Here is an 18565-nt window from a genome sequence, read left to right as displayed (position 1 = left end):
AACAAAAAATAGTTAATTAAAAAGCTTCATCAAGTGCTTTCTTCCTTGAAGCTCCATCACCATCGGAAAAATGTACGTAGTGCGTTGGTCAATCATCGTCTCCCTGTTCCTCTGCTTTCTCACCGTTCCGCCAGCGACTACTCAACCACCACCGCCCACTGTATGTATTATCGGCAGCGGTATTGGAGGCTCCTCCGTCTCCCACTTCCTCCGGCAATATGCTCCGTCGTACAACGCCTCCACCGATTTCAACATTCGGATATTCGAGCGCCACAACATCGTCGGCGGTCGGATGGCCACTGTCAACATCGCCAGTGACACATTCGAGGCCGGAGCATCCATCTTGCACCCCAAGAATCTTCACGCCTTGAGATTCACTGAGCTACTCAATCTTACTGTCAAGAAACCTTCCTCTTCCGGTTCGTTCTCTCTCGGCATTTGGGACGGCCACAAGTTCGTCTTTAGAACCCTCACGAGCGGCCTCACATCCACGGTTCCTTTTCTGGATAAGATCTTGGAGCTATGGAATCAGCTCGTCATGTTCCTCCGATACGGCTTCTCGCTTCTCAGAATGGAGGAATTTGTTGAGGTTTTTATCATTTTCTTCGTTGATCTGACCTGGTTCTCCAAAGTACCCTAGTGTTGATTCTCTATTTTTGGTGAATTGATGATGCAGAGCGCCGTAGAAAGATTCTCGAAGTACTATGAAGGCTTTGAATCTAGGCCTGTCTTTGAGACTGTAAATGAGATGCTTAATTGGTCTGGTTTGCACAATCTCACCACTCGAACTTTGTATGAGGAATTAATTGATGCTCGGTTGTCTCGCTTGCTAATACAAGAGCTTGTCACTGTAAGTACTTTTGACTTTCGTTTCTTGTTCGCATGAACCTCTATAAATTATTAAGTTAGATTCTTTTTGTTCATTATTTATGATGATTTATTGCTTTTGGGGGTTGAGGAGGTTTCTCTGTTCTGCTGGATACGAGTATATCCCTGAATGTAAAAAGCTACAAACAGCTATTATCAAACGTGTTAAAATTGGCTCTCTTGGTGTGAGTTTCTGATATTTCTTAGTGAAATTTGAATTGAAACAAAGGAAGTTTGTTGATTTCATTTAGATTTGGAGAGAAAATCGGCTCTTTGAAAGGCTGCAGAGATGAAACTGTACATATTCATTAACAGTGGCTTCCAAGACTTTGTCTGAATGTTCCAAACCAGAATCAGGGGTAGTTTATAGAACTGTATGAAGGATTTCTTATTTTTGAGGTCTTGATATGGCATACCGTAAAGATTTATGTAACTGTTTCAAAGCAAATTCTGATCCACAATCTTTTGAAGCCAAAACCTTTGGCAATTCATTTTTATGCATGAATTCCTCGGACACTTTTGTTCAACACTAATTTGATTACCAGTATTTGCCTCGAATGGAGAATTGTTTTTGATCAGTTTGGTATTTGTCACCATGGTGGTATAGTTCTCGTATAGTATAACGTAACTCATAGATTTGCTTACAATCTTGGTTAGTTAGTGACATTTTTTAAAGGTCCATTCGCTTTTGGAAAGGTAATTTCAAATTTTCATTATGTTTGATTTGGTGATCAAAAGTTATTTTGAGATTCTAAAAATGGGTATAAAGTACTTTGAAGTTCTTTTAGAAGAATCACTTAATTAACTTTCTCTTAAAAGTGCTTACAGAAGGAGTGCTCTACTTAGAAGTGGTTATCCCAAAAGCCATCTCAAAGTCACTCTAAGTTAGAAAAAGCACTAAGCTATTACGATGGTGTCAGTAGTAATATGATCAGCATCAGTTATGATAGAATATCAAATGTATTTCATAATATATTTGTTGGAGTTTTTGTCATTTCAAAACTTGGCATTGCTGATATCAATATTTCCATTGTTAATTTTAACCTTTAATGTAGAGTGTCAATATTTTTATCATTTTTTTGTTCCATGTAACTAGTAATTTACAAATCACACAATCATCCTAGAAGCATGTGATGGGCACTCACTCGAAAGAATGAATCAATCCATCTCTTTATTTATGTCTGAAGTTTTGCTATCTTGAGACTTCTTTAAATGTAAATATTATGTTTGTTTCTGGTTTACAAATTCAAGCTCAGAGATCAATAAATTTATGGGTGGTGAATGTGGAATTATTTATGCATTTATTTTGTGCATGCAAAGCAAGTCATTGTGAAGTTGATAATTTCTGATTCCTAGCCCAGACTTAAGTGTTCTATTCTTTTTCCAATTTTTAATTTTAATTATAATGTCTTCTTGGATCTCCGCTTACTATATTTCTTAATCAAGTATAGAATGGCATAAAACTCAAACTATGGTTTAACTTTTAAACAATGTAGGGTTGTTGCTTGAGATCCTGTTTGTTCTTGTTCCCTCTTTTTTTTATAATTTTTATTTTTTATTTTTTTTACAGATGTAGGCCCTTTTTTTTGCTTCAGATGGAACAATTTATGTTTTTTTTTTTTTTTTTTTAAATGTTGTCGGTTGATCTGTGCAGGTTATCACAAGAATTAACTATGGTCAAAGTGTCTCTATTAGTGGACTTGCTGGGGCAGTTTCGTTGGCAGGATCAGGTGGAGGGTTGTGGTCAGTTGAAGGTGGTAACTGGCAGATGGCTGCTAGACTGATAAATCACTCAGATAGCACATTACATTTGCAAGAAGAAATCGAGTCAATCTCTTACCTAGGTGAATATTACGAGGTCAAGTCTAACAAGGGAAATATTTATTCATGTGAAATTACTGTAGTTGCTACTCCTCTAGATGAGCTGAACATTGAGTTTACACCTCCGATTATAATTCCCAAGAGAGAATTGCAGCATACTCATACAACATTTGTTAGGGGCCTCTTAGATCCTGTGAGTATATTTGAGATTTTGAATGGTTCTATTATTTCCAATTGTTTATCTTCATTCTCTTCATCTCTTCTAACGTCTTGATGCTTTTGTTTCTCTTTTTCGTGCAAGGGGTACTTTGGCCTGAAGGCTTCATCAAAGCTTCCAAAGTTGGTGGGTACAACAGAAACTGACAATGTACAATTTTCAAGTATTTCAGTTCTTAAGCAACATGATGAGAACGATAAGACTTACAAGATGTTCTCTCGTAAACCAATGGAAGATACCCTACTGGATAAGATCTTCAGGTAAATCTAAATGCTCTATCTCTGTTTTTCTTTATTTGAACTTGGAAGGAATGCGTTGTTGCTGAAATATTCTGCTTACTTAATTTTGTATGGATGTCGATTCAAGTTTTTTACATTCGGTATCTTCTTGTATGTTATTATTTTCGAGAAACTTTATGCACATTTTGGAGTGATGGTTTAGGAAAAATATGGTTAGTATAAGTATGATTCTGTCGAAATGATAAGTTTGTGCTAGAAAGAAGAAAGGCATCAAAGAGTCTAATGCTCAAATTACAAGAAGCCATAATTAAAAGAAAGTAGAAAATAAAAATACTACAGTTCAGGCTAATTTCCTGAATAGAGTAATTAGGAAAGGCCTTGGATAGAGAACACCTAGAGGACACAGTGTTGTTAGTTAAATGCTCTTTTTTATTTTTTCCCGGAAGCTATACACAAAGGAGGGTCTTCTTTAAAGGCAGCTAGATTCTAAAATTTTATGAGCAGTAGATAAGATTTATTCTGGTTAAAAGCTTAGTAAAATTGCATGTTTAGTGTTTACACTTTTTTAAGTTCGTGTTATATAGGTTTAATTATAAAAGTGTCTAATAAGTCTTAAACTTTTAATGTTGGATCCAATAGTCTGGGACATATTTTCAATTTTTTAGATTAATTGATTTATTATACATATTTTTTATACATATTTTTTAGTACAATTGATCTGTTATACTTGTTCAATAGTGCACCTAATAAGGGTCTAAAACTTTCAGTTTTGTGTCTAATACTAATAGATATATGAGTTTTAAAGGATGTCAAATAATATAGAAAGTGCCTATTAGAGAACAATTTGAAAATTGAAGAACCTATTACATACATAATCTAAAGTTTAGACACTTTCTAAAGTTCAGAGACGAGTTTCAGCTGTGTGATAGAGCCTAAATATTCTGAAAGATAAATGATAACGAATTACAAGATAAACCAAGTGTTCGAGGTACTTGGACCTTCCCAATCTTGGGAATACTCTCAAGCCATCCTAACATATACTCCAAAAATATTGCCTAGCTTCCTCCTCCTCTACTCCATATATTTATAACCAAACATCCCTAACAAACTTCTTAACTAATTGCTAATATGTTATTAATACTTCAATTATTTTCCCATAGCATTCCTATCATTATGTTAGTTTTCTAAAGTTCTTGGACCAAATAGATACACATTTGAAAGGTTAGAGACAAAACATGTAATTTAACCTAGAAACTTTCATGCCATTCTCCTTCCCTTTATGTGTATTTGGTTTTCTCACATGACTTGTTGTTGGTTGTTAGAATAAGAAAGGAGACCATTCGGATAGATTGGGCTGCATATCCCCACTTCAAGGCTCCTGAAGTATTTGCACCTTTTATTTTGGATGGTCGGCATCTATACTATGTGAATGCTTTTGAGAATGCAGCCAGTACCATTGAGACCAGTGCTGTTGCAGCCGAAAACATTGCACGACTCATCCTCTCCAGATTTTTTGCAAAGGTCGGCCCCGATTTGTTACATCTCAACCCTGATTCGGATCGAGAAGCTTCAGCTTTGCATATAGATCTTTGAGTTCAACATTTCTCTGTTTGAGATTGTATAATCATGTAACAATATGTCATGTATATCATCAGGTTTTTGTTGTATGATGAAGAGAGATAAACCCAAACTCAAAGTGGTTCTCTCTTCTGTTGAAGTATTGGACAGCAGGGGGAATTTGGAATTTGGGGTTTGAAAGTTATTATTAATAAAATATTATATGTTTAATATTTAAAGGAGAAAAAAAAACAGTTTAGCAACTACTCTCAATCATGAAACTTGCAGTTTTATAAAATATAGGATGAAAATCACAAAATAGGTTTGGGATAGGGATTTTTACATTGAAAGTTCTTTCTACCCTATAAATTTTATAAATTTTATAAATTTCCTAAAATTTGAATTATTTCATTGAGAGATTTTAGCTACAATTTTGGATCAAATCATTAGTTTTCAACCAATGGGACAAATAGAATCTTGATTTTGACTTCATAAAATGGTATTCAAGAATTTATGTTGCTTTCATTTAATTTAAGATTTTCTATTTTTTATAACTACATTCTCATGAGTTAGGAGATTTTGTTTGTGTTGTTTCATATTAATTTAATGCAAATCTTCTTTTTAATATATTGTTTTTTCATTTTAGGAAATTTTTTACTAGTTTCTTTTGTTCCCTTTTCTCAATCTCTATTTCGAGTTTCTTCAGCCCAAACCATCACATTTTTCATTTTGAATTTCTTCATTTTTATGTATATATACAAGGTTATTTCAAACATATATAATGGTTCTTTTGTCATATACATATATATTTAGGTATTTTACAAATATATACCTTATATTATATAGCAATAATGTTAACGCATGATAAATTATGGCATAAATTAAGATATATGACATCTTTAGATTATTTGAAAAAAATCTAGACATATTTGAAACTAAAGATAAAACGTAGAAATAACCCCCTAAATATACTATGTACTACATTCTCTACATTCTCATAGTATATGTAGTACATAGTATATAAATCTCAATATGTGGAGTTTTGTTCTCGTTGCCTTTATTGGAGTTTCGTTTGTGGGCCAGATTTGTTTGTCCTTACTTTCTAGACATTCATTGGATCTGTAACATATTTGTTTTGTTTGTCTATGTTGACGAAGAATGCCTCTCTTTGCCATTGATGCATGCTCCGGTCGTCGATTTCTACTGTTGGCTTTAGTTGGGCTCATCAGAGAAGATGGGTAAGAGAGGGAGGTTTGTTAAGAGAGATGAGAGAGTAATAGAGAAAGAGGAAGAAAGTGGGGGCCTATGGTAGAGAGAAAAATATGAGATCTTTTTTAGGGTTATTAGAATTAAACATGGAAAAGAAAATAAGTCTTTTAATGTGTTGGAATCACCATATTTGAGAATGAACATCGTATCTTTCTTGACGAACACTTGCCTTATGAAGACAACACAGCAGAACACACAAATGTATCAAACATTGTTTGTAGCAAAAGTCAAATAAACCGTGTTCAATTCCAAATGATTTTGGCAATTGAAATGTAATTATTTTCCTTTCAACGAGCTAATTACAGCTCCATATGATATTGATGAATTGCAGTATAGCAGTACAGAGCAGTAGTGAGAGGGAACAAAGAAGAGATTGCAAATGAGAGTGAAACGATATGATGCATAGGAACCAAAGATTGGATGAACATTGTTTAATTATGTTTCACCTCATTCGCTTTGCTGCTTCTCTTTTGTTTCCATTATAAAAGTTTTGGATCAAGTTCGAACTTTTGTTAAAGTTCCATCATATGTGTACAAAAGTTCCAATCAATTCCATGTTAATTGAGAACAATGCACAAAAATTTAAAAATTATAAAATGTCAAGTGAAGCCAAATATAATATACAAAAGGACATGAGGCACAAAAAGAGAGTTAAGTCAAATAATTTCCCGACAATATTTGAGAAAGAGACCTAGTAGGACAGTTATACAAAATTGAGGCTAAACATTCTAAGCATTGGCGATGTGAAGATGTCACTCTGGAGCTGCCAGAGGTTAAACTACAAGTATAACTCACTTGGGATTTTTGGGAAAATGTAATTTAATCAGTGCAGGAAGTTCGGCTAACTCAACCTTGGGCTTGCCTAGCAATATACTCTTTAACTTCTCATCACAAATGACCACATTCTTGTTGGTAGGATCCTAGACAAGAAAAATACATATCCATGACCTTTTATCAGAATAAAGAAAGCTACTTATAGATCAGCAGAAACATATTTATAACACTTAAGTCAAAAGAAGTGCTCCTTCATTAAAGTTTCAAGTACTTCTAGCTTCCCAAGATCATATCATATGACATTTGGAGAGTCATAAAGTGTACCGCAAACTGGTGCAAAAATCAAAAGGCTATTTTACAAGTAAAATCAAGAACTATTTTTTTTTTTTTTTTGAGAGGCATGGATAAAGGTTTAGTAGAAGGGTTGCTTGCTGGGAGGGACAAAAATCGTCCATCTTACTCATTTTTAGTTTATAATACAATTTAAGTATTTCCTTATGCATAAGGAGAGGTTGTCCTTTGGGAGCCTTAATAGGACTTCATAGGTTTGGTCTTATTTAATAAGAAAAAATATTTGTTATTGGCATTTGTGGTAAGGCAGACAAGCTTGAGAGATGGGTTCATACGGGTGTGACCCTATGGTTGAAAAATTGTTCAGAGGATCTCATCTTCTATAGCAATGCAACAAGGAGTAGTTAGGAATATTATTAGAACATACTGTTGGGGGGATTAGTTACAGATAAGGTGAGTGCTAAAGGATGAAAGTAGAGAATTGCTCAGATAGTTTCTATGGTTTTGACTTGAGTCGGGGACGACGTTCCAAACTTCCAAGTACCTTGAATACTTGAGTTATCTTGTAACTGTTCTCTCTTTTACGTTTCAGTATCATTCTAGTTCTATTTGGGTTCTATCAGACTCTCTTTGTAACCTCTTTCTCATACAATTTTACCTTGCAAAAAGATGGTTCTATTGAGTGTATTTTGTCTTCGACCTTGACCCACCATCAGTTTCTCATAACTTTCATCTTGAGTATTCAAACATATGATCAATCTTCTCCTACCCTGTTCCCCATTTTTAATCTATAATTTAACCAGCACAAAACGTAGAATCTACAACAGATATTTGGAAGTAGATTAAATAAGGGAGGTCTCTGTCAGGTTGATAGCAGCAAAATCAATATGCATCTAAAAAAAAGAAAAAAAAAAAAAAAAAAAGAACCTGAAGATTGTTGGTTTTGATATATGACCACACACACTTGAAACAGCCTAGACGAGAAATTTGGGACTGGCCCACAAACTCCCTGAGAGTTGAAGGAAGATTTACGAGATCAATCAAGTTGGCAAGCTTCTTTGGGTTATCTGTAATGGCCATCTTCATCCGTTTTGGAAGCATTTTTCTGCACAACTAGTTTACTTCCTCCTCCACTGAAAAATAACATAAAAATCGTTTACTCAGCCGTTGAATGAAGTTTAAAAAAAAAAATGAAAAACAGAAAGCCCTGCACAAGACCTGGGCATCGATTCTTGGGAATTTTATCAAACAACTTGCGTGCAATGAAGTTTCAATCACAAAGAGTTGTACAGACTACGCAGATCCTCCGAAAATCAAGAGAAAATTACAGGCAAAGAAATCGAAAGCATGGAATAGATTGAAAAGGGAGAAGAAAAACCTGTAGGAATTGGAAAGAGTTAAACAGAGACTAGAGGGATGAAAGCGAATTAGGGCCCGGAATGAAAAAAGGAAGATCAGTTTTGTAGCGCGTCTATGGCTTAGCGCTCGAATTTTTTGCAACTTCGAGTGCATTAGCATGTGTAAAGATTATTTATTTATTTATTTATTTTTAATTTTTAACAATAGGTTAGGTTGGCAATGGGGCCGAGGTGGAGCGGAAGACTCCCCTCCCGCTGGGTATTTCCCCCCGATCCCCACCAATTTGAAGGCGAGGACGGGGACAGGGATTCCCCGTCAAGGAAACGGGTCCCCCTTGGGACCCATCTCCGACTTTTTTTAATATATATAAATGTAAAATATTTTTAATTAATATATATATATATAATAAATAAAAATTTAATTGGGGCGGGGATACCCTCTTGGTCCCGCCCCGCCCCGTCCCCGACCGAGGACCCGGTTAGGATCTCCAGTTTGACCCATCCCCAGTCAAACCGAGGATACCCCACCCCGATCGGGGTGGGACCTGGGGATTTTTGCCAACCCTAATAAGAAATAACGCTTGATTGATTACAAAAACGAGCATCCAAGCTCAATTGGTCCTTAACCACAAAAGTATCGCATCGATCTATTGACCATTTCGCACCATTGATAGAAGTTATCAAGCTAAAGAATGAACTACTCGATTACAAGACGAGAAATAAACGAAGATCCCATAATGTTCATCTTACCCATTCAACTCGCTAATTTCTTCCAAGATCCAAGAATTTAGTTTGTTTATTATATACCATAAATCCTTTTTTTTGAATGTTTGAATTATAAGTTTAATATAAATTTTTAGATTTATGTCTATTTGATTTATCAATTCTTAAGAGTATCTAGTTTGTACCTAAACTTAAATTCCTTTTTGTTCAATCAATCTAGAAACTATAAAAAGCCACATTTTATTATAATTAAATTTGTCATTTGACTTGTAGATTTGAGTAGAGATGATCTTAAATTCCAAATTGAAAATTACTTCAATTCTTATTTGCTTTTGAAACAAAAGCAATTTGAAAGTGACTAAATTTTCAAATGAAAGAAACTCCTTTAAGAGTCATTTGTTTTGTGGGAATCCAACATTCTCATAAATTGATTATCTAGATTATCTCGTTTGTTTGGCAATAACGTAATATATCGAGCATTAGAGATTTCTGAGCATCCTAGAATGGCTTTTATGGAGGGGATCCTAGAATTTATGGATGACCATATTAATATATGGGTTTTTTTTCTTAAAGTTTCTATGTTGATACATTCATATTTTTTTTCTTTTTAACCCTTCCTTTTTTATACATATATAGGTTGAATATATAGTATATATATAGATATATACTAACTCTGCTTTATGTTACATTTTCATTTTTACAATAAAGAATAAATTATTGATAACTATTGTATTCATTCTCTTTTAATATTGAAATATTGAAATTAATATTTATTTTATAAAAAATATTATATTACTATAGATTATTTTGCTAAGAAAAACAATTAAAACTATATTAATTCTAAAAAAAATTTAAATTAATAAAAACAAATATGTAATATAAATTCACATTATATTCATTTAATTAAAATTAATGCATTGTCGTAAAAACATTCTTCAAATATTATGTACATTTAAGATATTTTGAAGTAGAAATCCTACAAAATAAACATAATCATCAATGTATTTCTAGATATCTTAAAAAAATATTACTATCAAACAAGCATGGTTATTAAATGATGTTAAACATTTTGGACATTTAGATATTCCAATTATCTACATTTCCAAAAAACAAACAGGTTAATGTTTTACACTTAAAATTTAGTTGGAAATGATGTGAATTTAATATTATATATTTTCTTTCTTAATCTCCATCTTTTCCCTCTCTATTTCTTCATATAGTTTTCCCTTGCTCTAGTTTTATTCTATAGCTTTAACTTTGCTTCTTGTAAAATATAAGTGATGAATCCTTGGTGATCAAACTATTTTAGTATTTTGTTTTAATTTAAAAGAGTGATGTTGGAGAAATGAACGAGAAAAGAAAACCAATGTATGATGAGTAAATGAGTGAACTTCGTTGAAACGAAGAAAAAAAGAACAATGATTTCACATGATAAAGATCAAAAGAAGGTAAACAAATAAAAGAAAAAAAAAAGAAGGAAACATTCAATGAAAATGTTGAAAATATCTTAAGTCCCTAAAAATTAATAGGAGTGATCCGGGAGACATAGGTGAGGTGGTTTCTCGCAAATCTCTAGCCCATGTTGCATACCCTCGAGCTCTTCTACCCATTACTTTGATTAACTTTTCCTAGGACTATTTGCATGTCATCCCTCAGGAGATCATAGTTTTATTTTAATGTATAACGCTCCTTCTTCTAATGCTTGTATTTTTGTGACAATTACTTGTTTTCTCTTTGGTAGTCTTAAAGTTGATGTTCAGTTCACTTTGCATTACTCTTTAAAATCTCATGTTTCTTCAAACTAATTCTTTATGCTCAAATGAAGACTATCAATAGTTTGGTGTGTTGTTGCATTGGCTTCCTCATTCTCTATAAGTTGAGATAGTTGGTTTATTTAAGTTAATGAAAACATTTTACTAATGTGAGTCCAATTAAATAAATCAACAAACTTTTTTTTAACAAGTAATTTAAACAATAAATTCATGTAAATAAATTCAACTCAAAATAATCAAGAAATTAATAATACTACTTTAAGGTACCCAAATTGGTTTTCATAACGAGATTGATAATGAAAGTAGAAATTCAAGAACAACCAATCAAAATAATCCAATATGAATATTAATTTCAAGAACAAAAATTGCAATTAATTTCAAGCAATAAAATATAATAACAAATTAATTGCAAAATTAGAGAGGAGAGGGATAGAGAAATTGACAGCAAGAATTTTATAGTGGTTCGACACAATCAGCCTACGTTCACTTCCCAAGCTCCTCTTGAGTATGTCACTACGAACTTGGCTATTTCCACGACTTAGAGTCGAATCGCTACAATTTTTTTTTGGGAGACTCGATCATTTCCACGGTTGAGGATCAAACCGCTGCAACAACTCTTTTTCCGAGATCAAGAGCAACCCTTACAAAATGTTTGTAAAAATAAAGGGCACAATTACAACTCTCTCAATAGTGTGGATTTACAAGTTGTAGCTCTAGCTCAATGAATCAATCCTCACAACATAAAATATCTCTCTCAAGAAGAAGATGAAAAGAAGAAAATTGAAGCTTCGAGAGAGAGCAACAATGGTAGCTTAATCATACTTATGCCAGTTTGTACTTCAAAAGTTTGACTTTCCCTGTCAATAGATGTCACCTTATGCGCAGATGCTCGTTTTTCCCATCTTTAAAGTTTTCTTAGGGCATATTCTGTATACATGTCCCCACGATCGAATGTTTCACTAATTTCTTGTATTCGACGTTCAAAATACAGTTTTGTGCGATAAAATGTTAGCCTAACCAAAGAAGTAATTGGTAACATTCTAGCACCTTTGAAAACCTCATTCATGCATTCAGCTGCATTGTTTGTCATCCACCCATAGCGGTACCCACTGTCATGTGATTGGGTCCATTTTTTCAAGTCATGAAAAATATTCAAGGCATTCAGGGTGCAATTGTGATGGTACGCTCTCGGTTCACTCCAATCAATTTCCTCATTATTAATTGCAACAATAATGCCCTTATGTCTATCAAGCAAATACCATCTCTTGGGTAACATATTCACGCAATGCTCACAAAAATCATGATCAACTGGATGAATTTTCACCTTCAACAATAACAAAAGCAAGGGGAAATATATGCCCGTTTGCATTAAGGCTGTCAATAATTTTCCCTTATACTTTCCGTAGAGATGAGTTTCATCGATCTGAATTAATGGCCTACAATGTTTAAACCCTTCTCTTGTAGGATCAAAGGACCAAAAAACTCGACAAAAAATAGTCGTATCTGGCACATCAGAGGGAAGGAAAAACCAATCTGTTCGTGTTGTAATGAACAAGAGCACTCAATCAATATGGAAGTTCTGAATATGATTTCTCCCAATCACCAAACACAACAATCTTTTCTCTTGGCTTGCCACACCCGTCTATAATTAACATTATATCCATATTGTTTTTTAATTGCTTTAGGGCTACGTGTACCCAGGATCAACTTTAACCAAATTTTGGATTTCGATATTCATAAAATTTGAATGATCCTGTGTCAATTTTGAAAACAAACATGAGTGTTCCCCTTGAAATTTGGTGATTTTGAATATCCCATGAGTTTTATGCCGACATGCCCGTAACCTCCAAGTACAACCATCACTCCATGATTTACATCTCACATACCTAAGATCTTGATTTTATTCCATTACAATAATTTCGTAGTGTTCTGTCACAATAATTTTTTATAGGAAGCTATAAATCTTCTTTAGTATTAAACAATTTCTTTCTGGATTAAACTACAATTATTTACACCTATATTCCTTTCTTCCAAAGTAGACCCTAGTTCACATGTTTGTAATTTCCCAATCTATTTGGGTGAACATATACGACGGTACCAACTCAAGATTATGTTCCCCACTACTGTCGTTTCCAAATAATTTATCAATTTAACGTCAATGTCACTGTCTCCATCATTTCTAGGTTCAAGAATAACTAAATCTTCATGACGCATCTGACATATTTATTATGATTTTTTCAACTGTTATAGTTGAAAAAAAAAATGTTAATATGTCAACCCAACAAAATCCAATTTCTAAGTTCAACATATAAAATCTAAATATTATACATTTAAATCAACCCAAATAAAGATTCATAAACTATACATTTAAATCAGCCAAAATCTAAGATTCATAAACTATACATTTAAATCATCCATCAACTATAAATTTAAATCAACCCAAATAAAAACAAAATAATATATCCATAAATCATACATTTAATTCAGCCCAAATGCAAACAAAATAATATATATATATGAACCAATCTTCATTTTTATAAACATATACATATATTTCTAGATTCAACCTAACAAATAGATCATCATTCAATAAATTAATCATACAAAAAAATAGCCAAACAAATAGACAAACATAATCATATATTTCTAGATTCAACGCAACAAATAAATCATGGATCCATAAATTACACATTAAATTCAGTCTAAATGCAAACAAAAGGATATATATATGAAAATTATATATTGGAAAACAATGCAGGGAAATATTTTTACTACAGTCAAAGAAAGGCAGAAGCTTTTGGATGATTTTGGACGGACGGTTAAATGGAGGTAAAATGATACGTTTGGACACGCAAGATAGAAGCACGAAGGAGGTTTCCAGACAATTTTGGATGGAGAAGATGGAAGCAAAGAGTGGATAGAGAAGAGGAAGCAAAGAGGTAGAAGGCTTTTGGATGGAGGAAGAAGAGGGTCGTGGCGGTTTAATGGAGAAGGAAGTCATGTACCCGGTATATGACTTAACGTAATCGTGTATCGGGTACACGATTACCTCAGTCAACGCTGCATGACTGCCACGGTAGACTGACACTCGTTTACTAGATACACGATTTAGGGCTAATCATATACGATTTAGGACTAATCATGTACCGGGTATACGATTTAAAAACTTATTTTCGTTAATACTTTCAATCCTAGCCTATTTTTATTAATATATATGAAAATAACATTATTTTTTTTAAAAAAAAATTCAATATTCACTTACCGACCAGCCCCCATAGCTCCCAACTCCATAGAGGTAGATAAATAAAATTCAGCTAAATCTCCGGTGGAAAGCGTTTTTCTCCATTTACAATCAATTCAATTCCAATTTCAAATTTCAAAATCCAAAGCCCCCAAATTCCCCGTTACAAAAACCCAATCCCTCTCTATCTTCTCCACAAATTCAAGATCGATTTAGGGTTTTCACTTTTCGGAGACTGAAGATGAAAGCATCTCTGAAATTCCGCGAAGACCAGAAACCATTACTGAGAGCCAAAATCCCTCTCAGCATTCTTGGCCTCCCTTTCCAATCCGCCATAGCCGCCGGCACCTCCAATGAACTCACTCTCAAGCTCTCAACTCACTTCGAATCCGGCCCTTCCTTCAACCTCGCTTATCGCCCCAACGATTCTTCAAACCCCTTCTCCCTAATCGTCAAAACCGGAATCGGCTCCTTCGGTTCCCCGATCTCTTCCCCCATGCTCATGAGCGCCGAGTTCAACCTACTCGCCAATGGAAACCCCTCCTTCATGCTCCATTTCAAGCCTAAACTTGGCGATTTCTCCATCAAGAAATCGCAGTCCTCGTCCGTGATGTTCCAGAAAGTTCTGAAATCGGAGGAGGAATCTATTGATGTTAAATCTGCTGTTTCTAAGGTGGTTTCCGGTTTGGATTTGGCGGCTAGTACGGCGGTTCCGGTTATGAAATTCGCCGCCGTGAGGTTTCGTTGGGGTCTAAGGGTGCCGGCGGCGGAGGGGATGAAGATGAGTGGTGGTGGTGGTATGTCGTTTAGAGAGGTTCCGTTTATGCTGGATAAGATCGGGCTCGAACACGTGGACGGTGGGGATTCGAGTTCGAGGGAGGGTAGTTTGGGAAATAAGGATTTGAATTTGGATTTGGATTGTTTTTCAGTGAAGCGTCAGTTTGAGGTTTTGAAATTAGAGAATGGGTTATTGAAAAACAGCATTGATGATCTTAGGAAGCAAATGAAATTGTTGTCTAATTCCGGTCGCCGGTTTAAGGACAGAAAGGCGCCGGAGTTAGCCGGTTTTGATGGGCTGCCGTCAGAAGACGCGGCGGCGGCGGCGTGGGGCGAGGAGCTAAGGAAGCCGGCGCTGTCTACTGTCTGAATTCGTCGATAAGACAATCGTCAGTTTAATTGTAAAAACTGAGTTTTTTTTTTCTTTTTTTCTTTTTTTTTTCCTCCAGTGTTTAGTTCTCTATCATCTATAGAATTTTTAATGATTTTCTCCATTTTGTTTCTTTTGTTAAATGTAATGAAATTGTTTGTTGTGGTTAAATTGAAATTAGAATAGTTTCTTTCACATTTCATTTGGATTTAGTTTTAGAAGTCATATATACAAATTAAAACTTTAAGCTATTACAACTTTTGAAAGCTTTCTCGAATTTAAATAATCACATGATTATTTTTCTAACAAAAATCACATAATTATTAATACCATTTGAATGAACCGCGGATCTCATGGTTATTAGTATATTCGGATGCCAATTAAGCTACAATCACACATAATTATAATTTTTAATAACAAAAATATTTGTTAAAAGAAATTTTCACAAATAGAAAAATGTCAAACTATTTATAGAAATAGTAAAAAAAATATCGATAGACTTCTATCAATTTCTATTCGTCTCCTACAAAAGATTAAAATTTTGTTTAAATAATTTGTCTTATTTTTTAATTTTTGAAAATCTTTTACGAACTTTTAAAAGTGTTAATAAAACCATTAAACTTAAAAAAAATATGCAGATTAGTTTTGGAGGAAAGGCGTTAGTATTTTATTTTAAAAAAATATCAAGTTAAAAAAGTATATATTATAATTTGTTAGTTTTGGAGGAAAGGCGTTAGTATTTTATTTTAAAAAAATATCAAGTTAAAAAAGTATATATTATAATTTGTTAGTTTACATACGAAAATTGTCAATATATTCAAAACTATTTTTGAAGTTCCAAAATTTGTATTAATGCTCTTAATTACTTTTTTATTTTTTATTTTTTAAAAAAAAAGTTTAAAAATGCTCTACTATATATATAGTAAATTTTTTGAGTCATCTTATTTTAAAACAACTTATAAGTTATTTTGAGTTAGAAAAGAACCAATTTCAATTCAGCTTATACTTATCTTCATTTTTTTCCCTTTATATAGATACTCTCATTTGTTTAATTCTTACACCAAATTTTTAAGAACCAAACAAAATACCAAACTTTAAATTAAAAGCATAAAGTCTTATGAAATTTCAAAAATCCCAAAATCAAAATATCTCTTTAATATTCAACAAAACGATTAATAATCAAATACAAAAAGAATCCCCAAAGTAATATCATCTTCGATCACTTTGAATCTTTTTAATTAATCATAATAATTAGAGTAATTTGAATCACAAAAAGGATCAACAAAATCTCCGTTAGGACACATTTCATAATGCACATATTTTCTTTCTTTTTCCTTCCATTAGTTGTCCTCAAAATCCAAATCTCAATATGTCTCTAATTCTTAATGTGTATTAAACTCAAACGATATATTTACATATGAAACAAAAAGAGTAAATCACAAAGATGTCACAAGTCAGGAAAGATATCACAAACAAAGGTAACAACAAAAAGAGAAAGAACACAAAGAATTGTTAACCCAGTTTGGTGTAACTACACCTACGTCTAGGAGGCTCTATGCCTAGGTGAAGAGAAATCCACTAGTAAGTGATTTAGTTCTATGACATACACTTCAACTAAAATTACCTAAAATCAGCTTACACATAACTGAATTATTAGTAAGCAAGTTAGGCTCCCCCTAACACGAATATTGCTTTTAAACGAGTCTGCAGATTTAGGCTCTCACTAATTTTGTTACCACAGCAATGACCTCACCTTCTCTTCACCTATCAAATGACTACCTATTCACTTGTTCTCATGAACAATTCTACTAACAAACTGCTTGAACAGAACAAACTTCACAAAGTACAACCGCTCTACTTCATGATGATAACCCTCTGCCCATAGTCTTCATACAAAACCTTTTTGAACAAGAACCTCTAACCAAAGGCAAAAGACGGCTTGCCCTAGAAAAACCAAAACTAACCAATAAATACAAACCATATAAAGAAAGGAGACCAACACCGGCGGCAAGAATATAAGGAAAAGATCTCCCCAAAAAATCTGTCACCTATAAGGAAAGAATAACTCAACCATGCCAGATACAAGATATTCAACTAAATAAAAGAAATATTATCCGCCAACCTCAACAGTAACAACATACATCAACTATCAAAGTATAGCCTTATGTTTTAAACCTTGTTAAAATATTTAAATCCTCTCTTCGTAGTCAGTTTTTTCTCTTGCTATAGTCTATATATATTAATTGAAGGGGGTATTTTTAATTTTTGTAATTATAATTTTTTTGGATAAAAAAAGGTGAAACAATTAATAGGAAGCAACAAAATCAATAAGAAGAAGAGAATTAAGGTGGAAATGAAAATGGGGAGTAAGAAGGTATCGAAGAAAATAGGAGAAAAAAGAGAAAAAATAGAGAAGGGTTAGATTATAGATTAAAGTTGGTAAGAGAGTGGAAATGGAAGAGAGAGACTATGATGGAATGTAGATAAACGATAGAACATCTTTTAATAATTGTTTTTTAAAGGTTAAGGGTACCAATGTAACTTTTGAATGTTTGGAGGTACTTTTACAACTAGATAGTAACCATTTCTTTTCATGTACTAACAATAAGAGAATTTCTCAAACATTTTGTTTAAAATTTAATAGTATTTTTGAAACTTCTGAAAGCTCAAAGATATTTATGAAACAAATTCGAAATATTTCTATCCAAACTAATAGTAAGGTTATGGCCTTTTTTTTTCCTCTTTTTGAATGTGGATGTACTCGTTTCTTTGGATTTGGAGGATCTAATTCTCAAATCTCCTCTTCTTGTACTAAAAACAAATCTTGTCAACCTTTTGGATGGTAATTGGTAGGGGTGAATTTAAATAATATAGCTTGAAGAGCCAAATTTTGATAATGTTTGGAGATCTAACGTCAACATACAATAATATCAACTAATGTTCAATTTTACTTAAGGACCTTTTAAAGACCATTTTCAAACTTAGGGACTAACCAACATTCAAATTCAAGTTGTGGGTGTCAAACATCTTCTTTTTGAAAGCCCAAAGATCAAATAGAATTTTGGGAAAAATACTTTTTTGGTCCCTAAGTTTTGAATTTAGTTTCCTATTTGGTCCCTATATTTTAAAATATAATATTTATTCACCTTGAGATTTCAATAATACTCAATTTTAGTCCTTAAGATAAGCAAACCATTAGTGACTTGACTGAAGGCTGATTAGAATGATGATTGTGTTGAGGTTGATGCCCTAAATCTCATGGTTTCGTAGTTTATAATTTATTTGTACA

The 18565-nt window shown here is 33.2% G+C and overlaps 3 protein-coding genes across 3 annotated transcripts; 2 read left to right on the top strand and 1 right to left on the bottom strand.

Moving 5' to 3' along the window:
• Positions 1–4953, top strand: LOC120073321 (farnesylcysteine lyase). The gene is made up of 5 exons (XM_039026091.1): positions 1–589; positions 677–850; positions 2522–2881; positions 2990–3165; positions 4467–4953. The coding sequence occupies exons 1-5, from the start codon at positions 71–73 to the stop codon at positions 4735–4737; spliced, it is 1500 nt and encodes a 499-aa protein (XP_038882019.1). The 5' UTR covers positions 1–70; the 3' UTR covers positions 4738–4953.
• Positions 4954–6527: 1574 nt separating this feature from the next.
• Positions 6528–8570, bottom strand: LOC120073322 (upstream activation factor subunit spp27). The gene is made up of 3 exons (XM_039026093.1): positions 8414–8570; positions 7963–8168; positions 6528–6890 (listed from the first exon to the last, which is right to left on the bottom strand). The coding sequence occupies exons 2-3, from the start codon at positions 8134–8136 to the stop codon at positions 6762–6764; spliced, it is 303 nt and encodes a 100-aa protein (XP_038882021.1). The 5' UTR covers positions 8137–8168; positions 8414–8570; the 3' UTR covers positions 6528–6761.
• A 5577-nt stretch (positions 8571–14147) lies between these two features.
• Positions 14148–15447, top strand: LOC120073784. The gene has a single exon (XM_039026623.1). The coding sequence runs from the start codon at positions 14371–14373 to the stop codon at positions 15274–15276; it is 906 nt and encodes a 301-aa protein (XP_038882551.1). The 5' UTR covers positions 14148–14370; the 3' UTR covers positions 15277–15447.
• The last annotated feature ends 3118 nt before the right edge of the window (positions 15448–18565 follow it).

This window comes from Benincasa hispida, chromosome 3 (assembly GCF_009727055.1).
Source record: "Benincasa hispida cultivar B227 chromosome 3, ASM972705v1, whole genome shotgun sequence".
In the NCBI taxonomy this organism is placed as follows: domain Eukaryota; kingdom Viridiplantae; phylum Streptophyta; class Magnoliopsida; order Cucurbitales; family Cucurbitaceae; genus Benincasa; species Benincasa hispida.
This window is presented reverse-complemented; position numbering and strand designations above follow the sequence as displayed.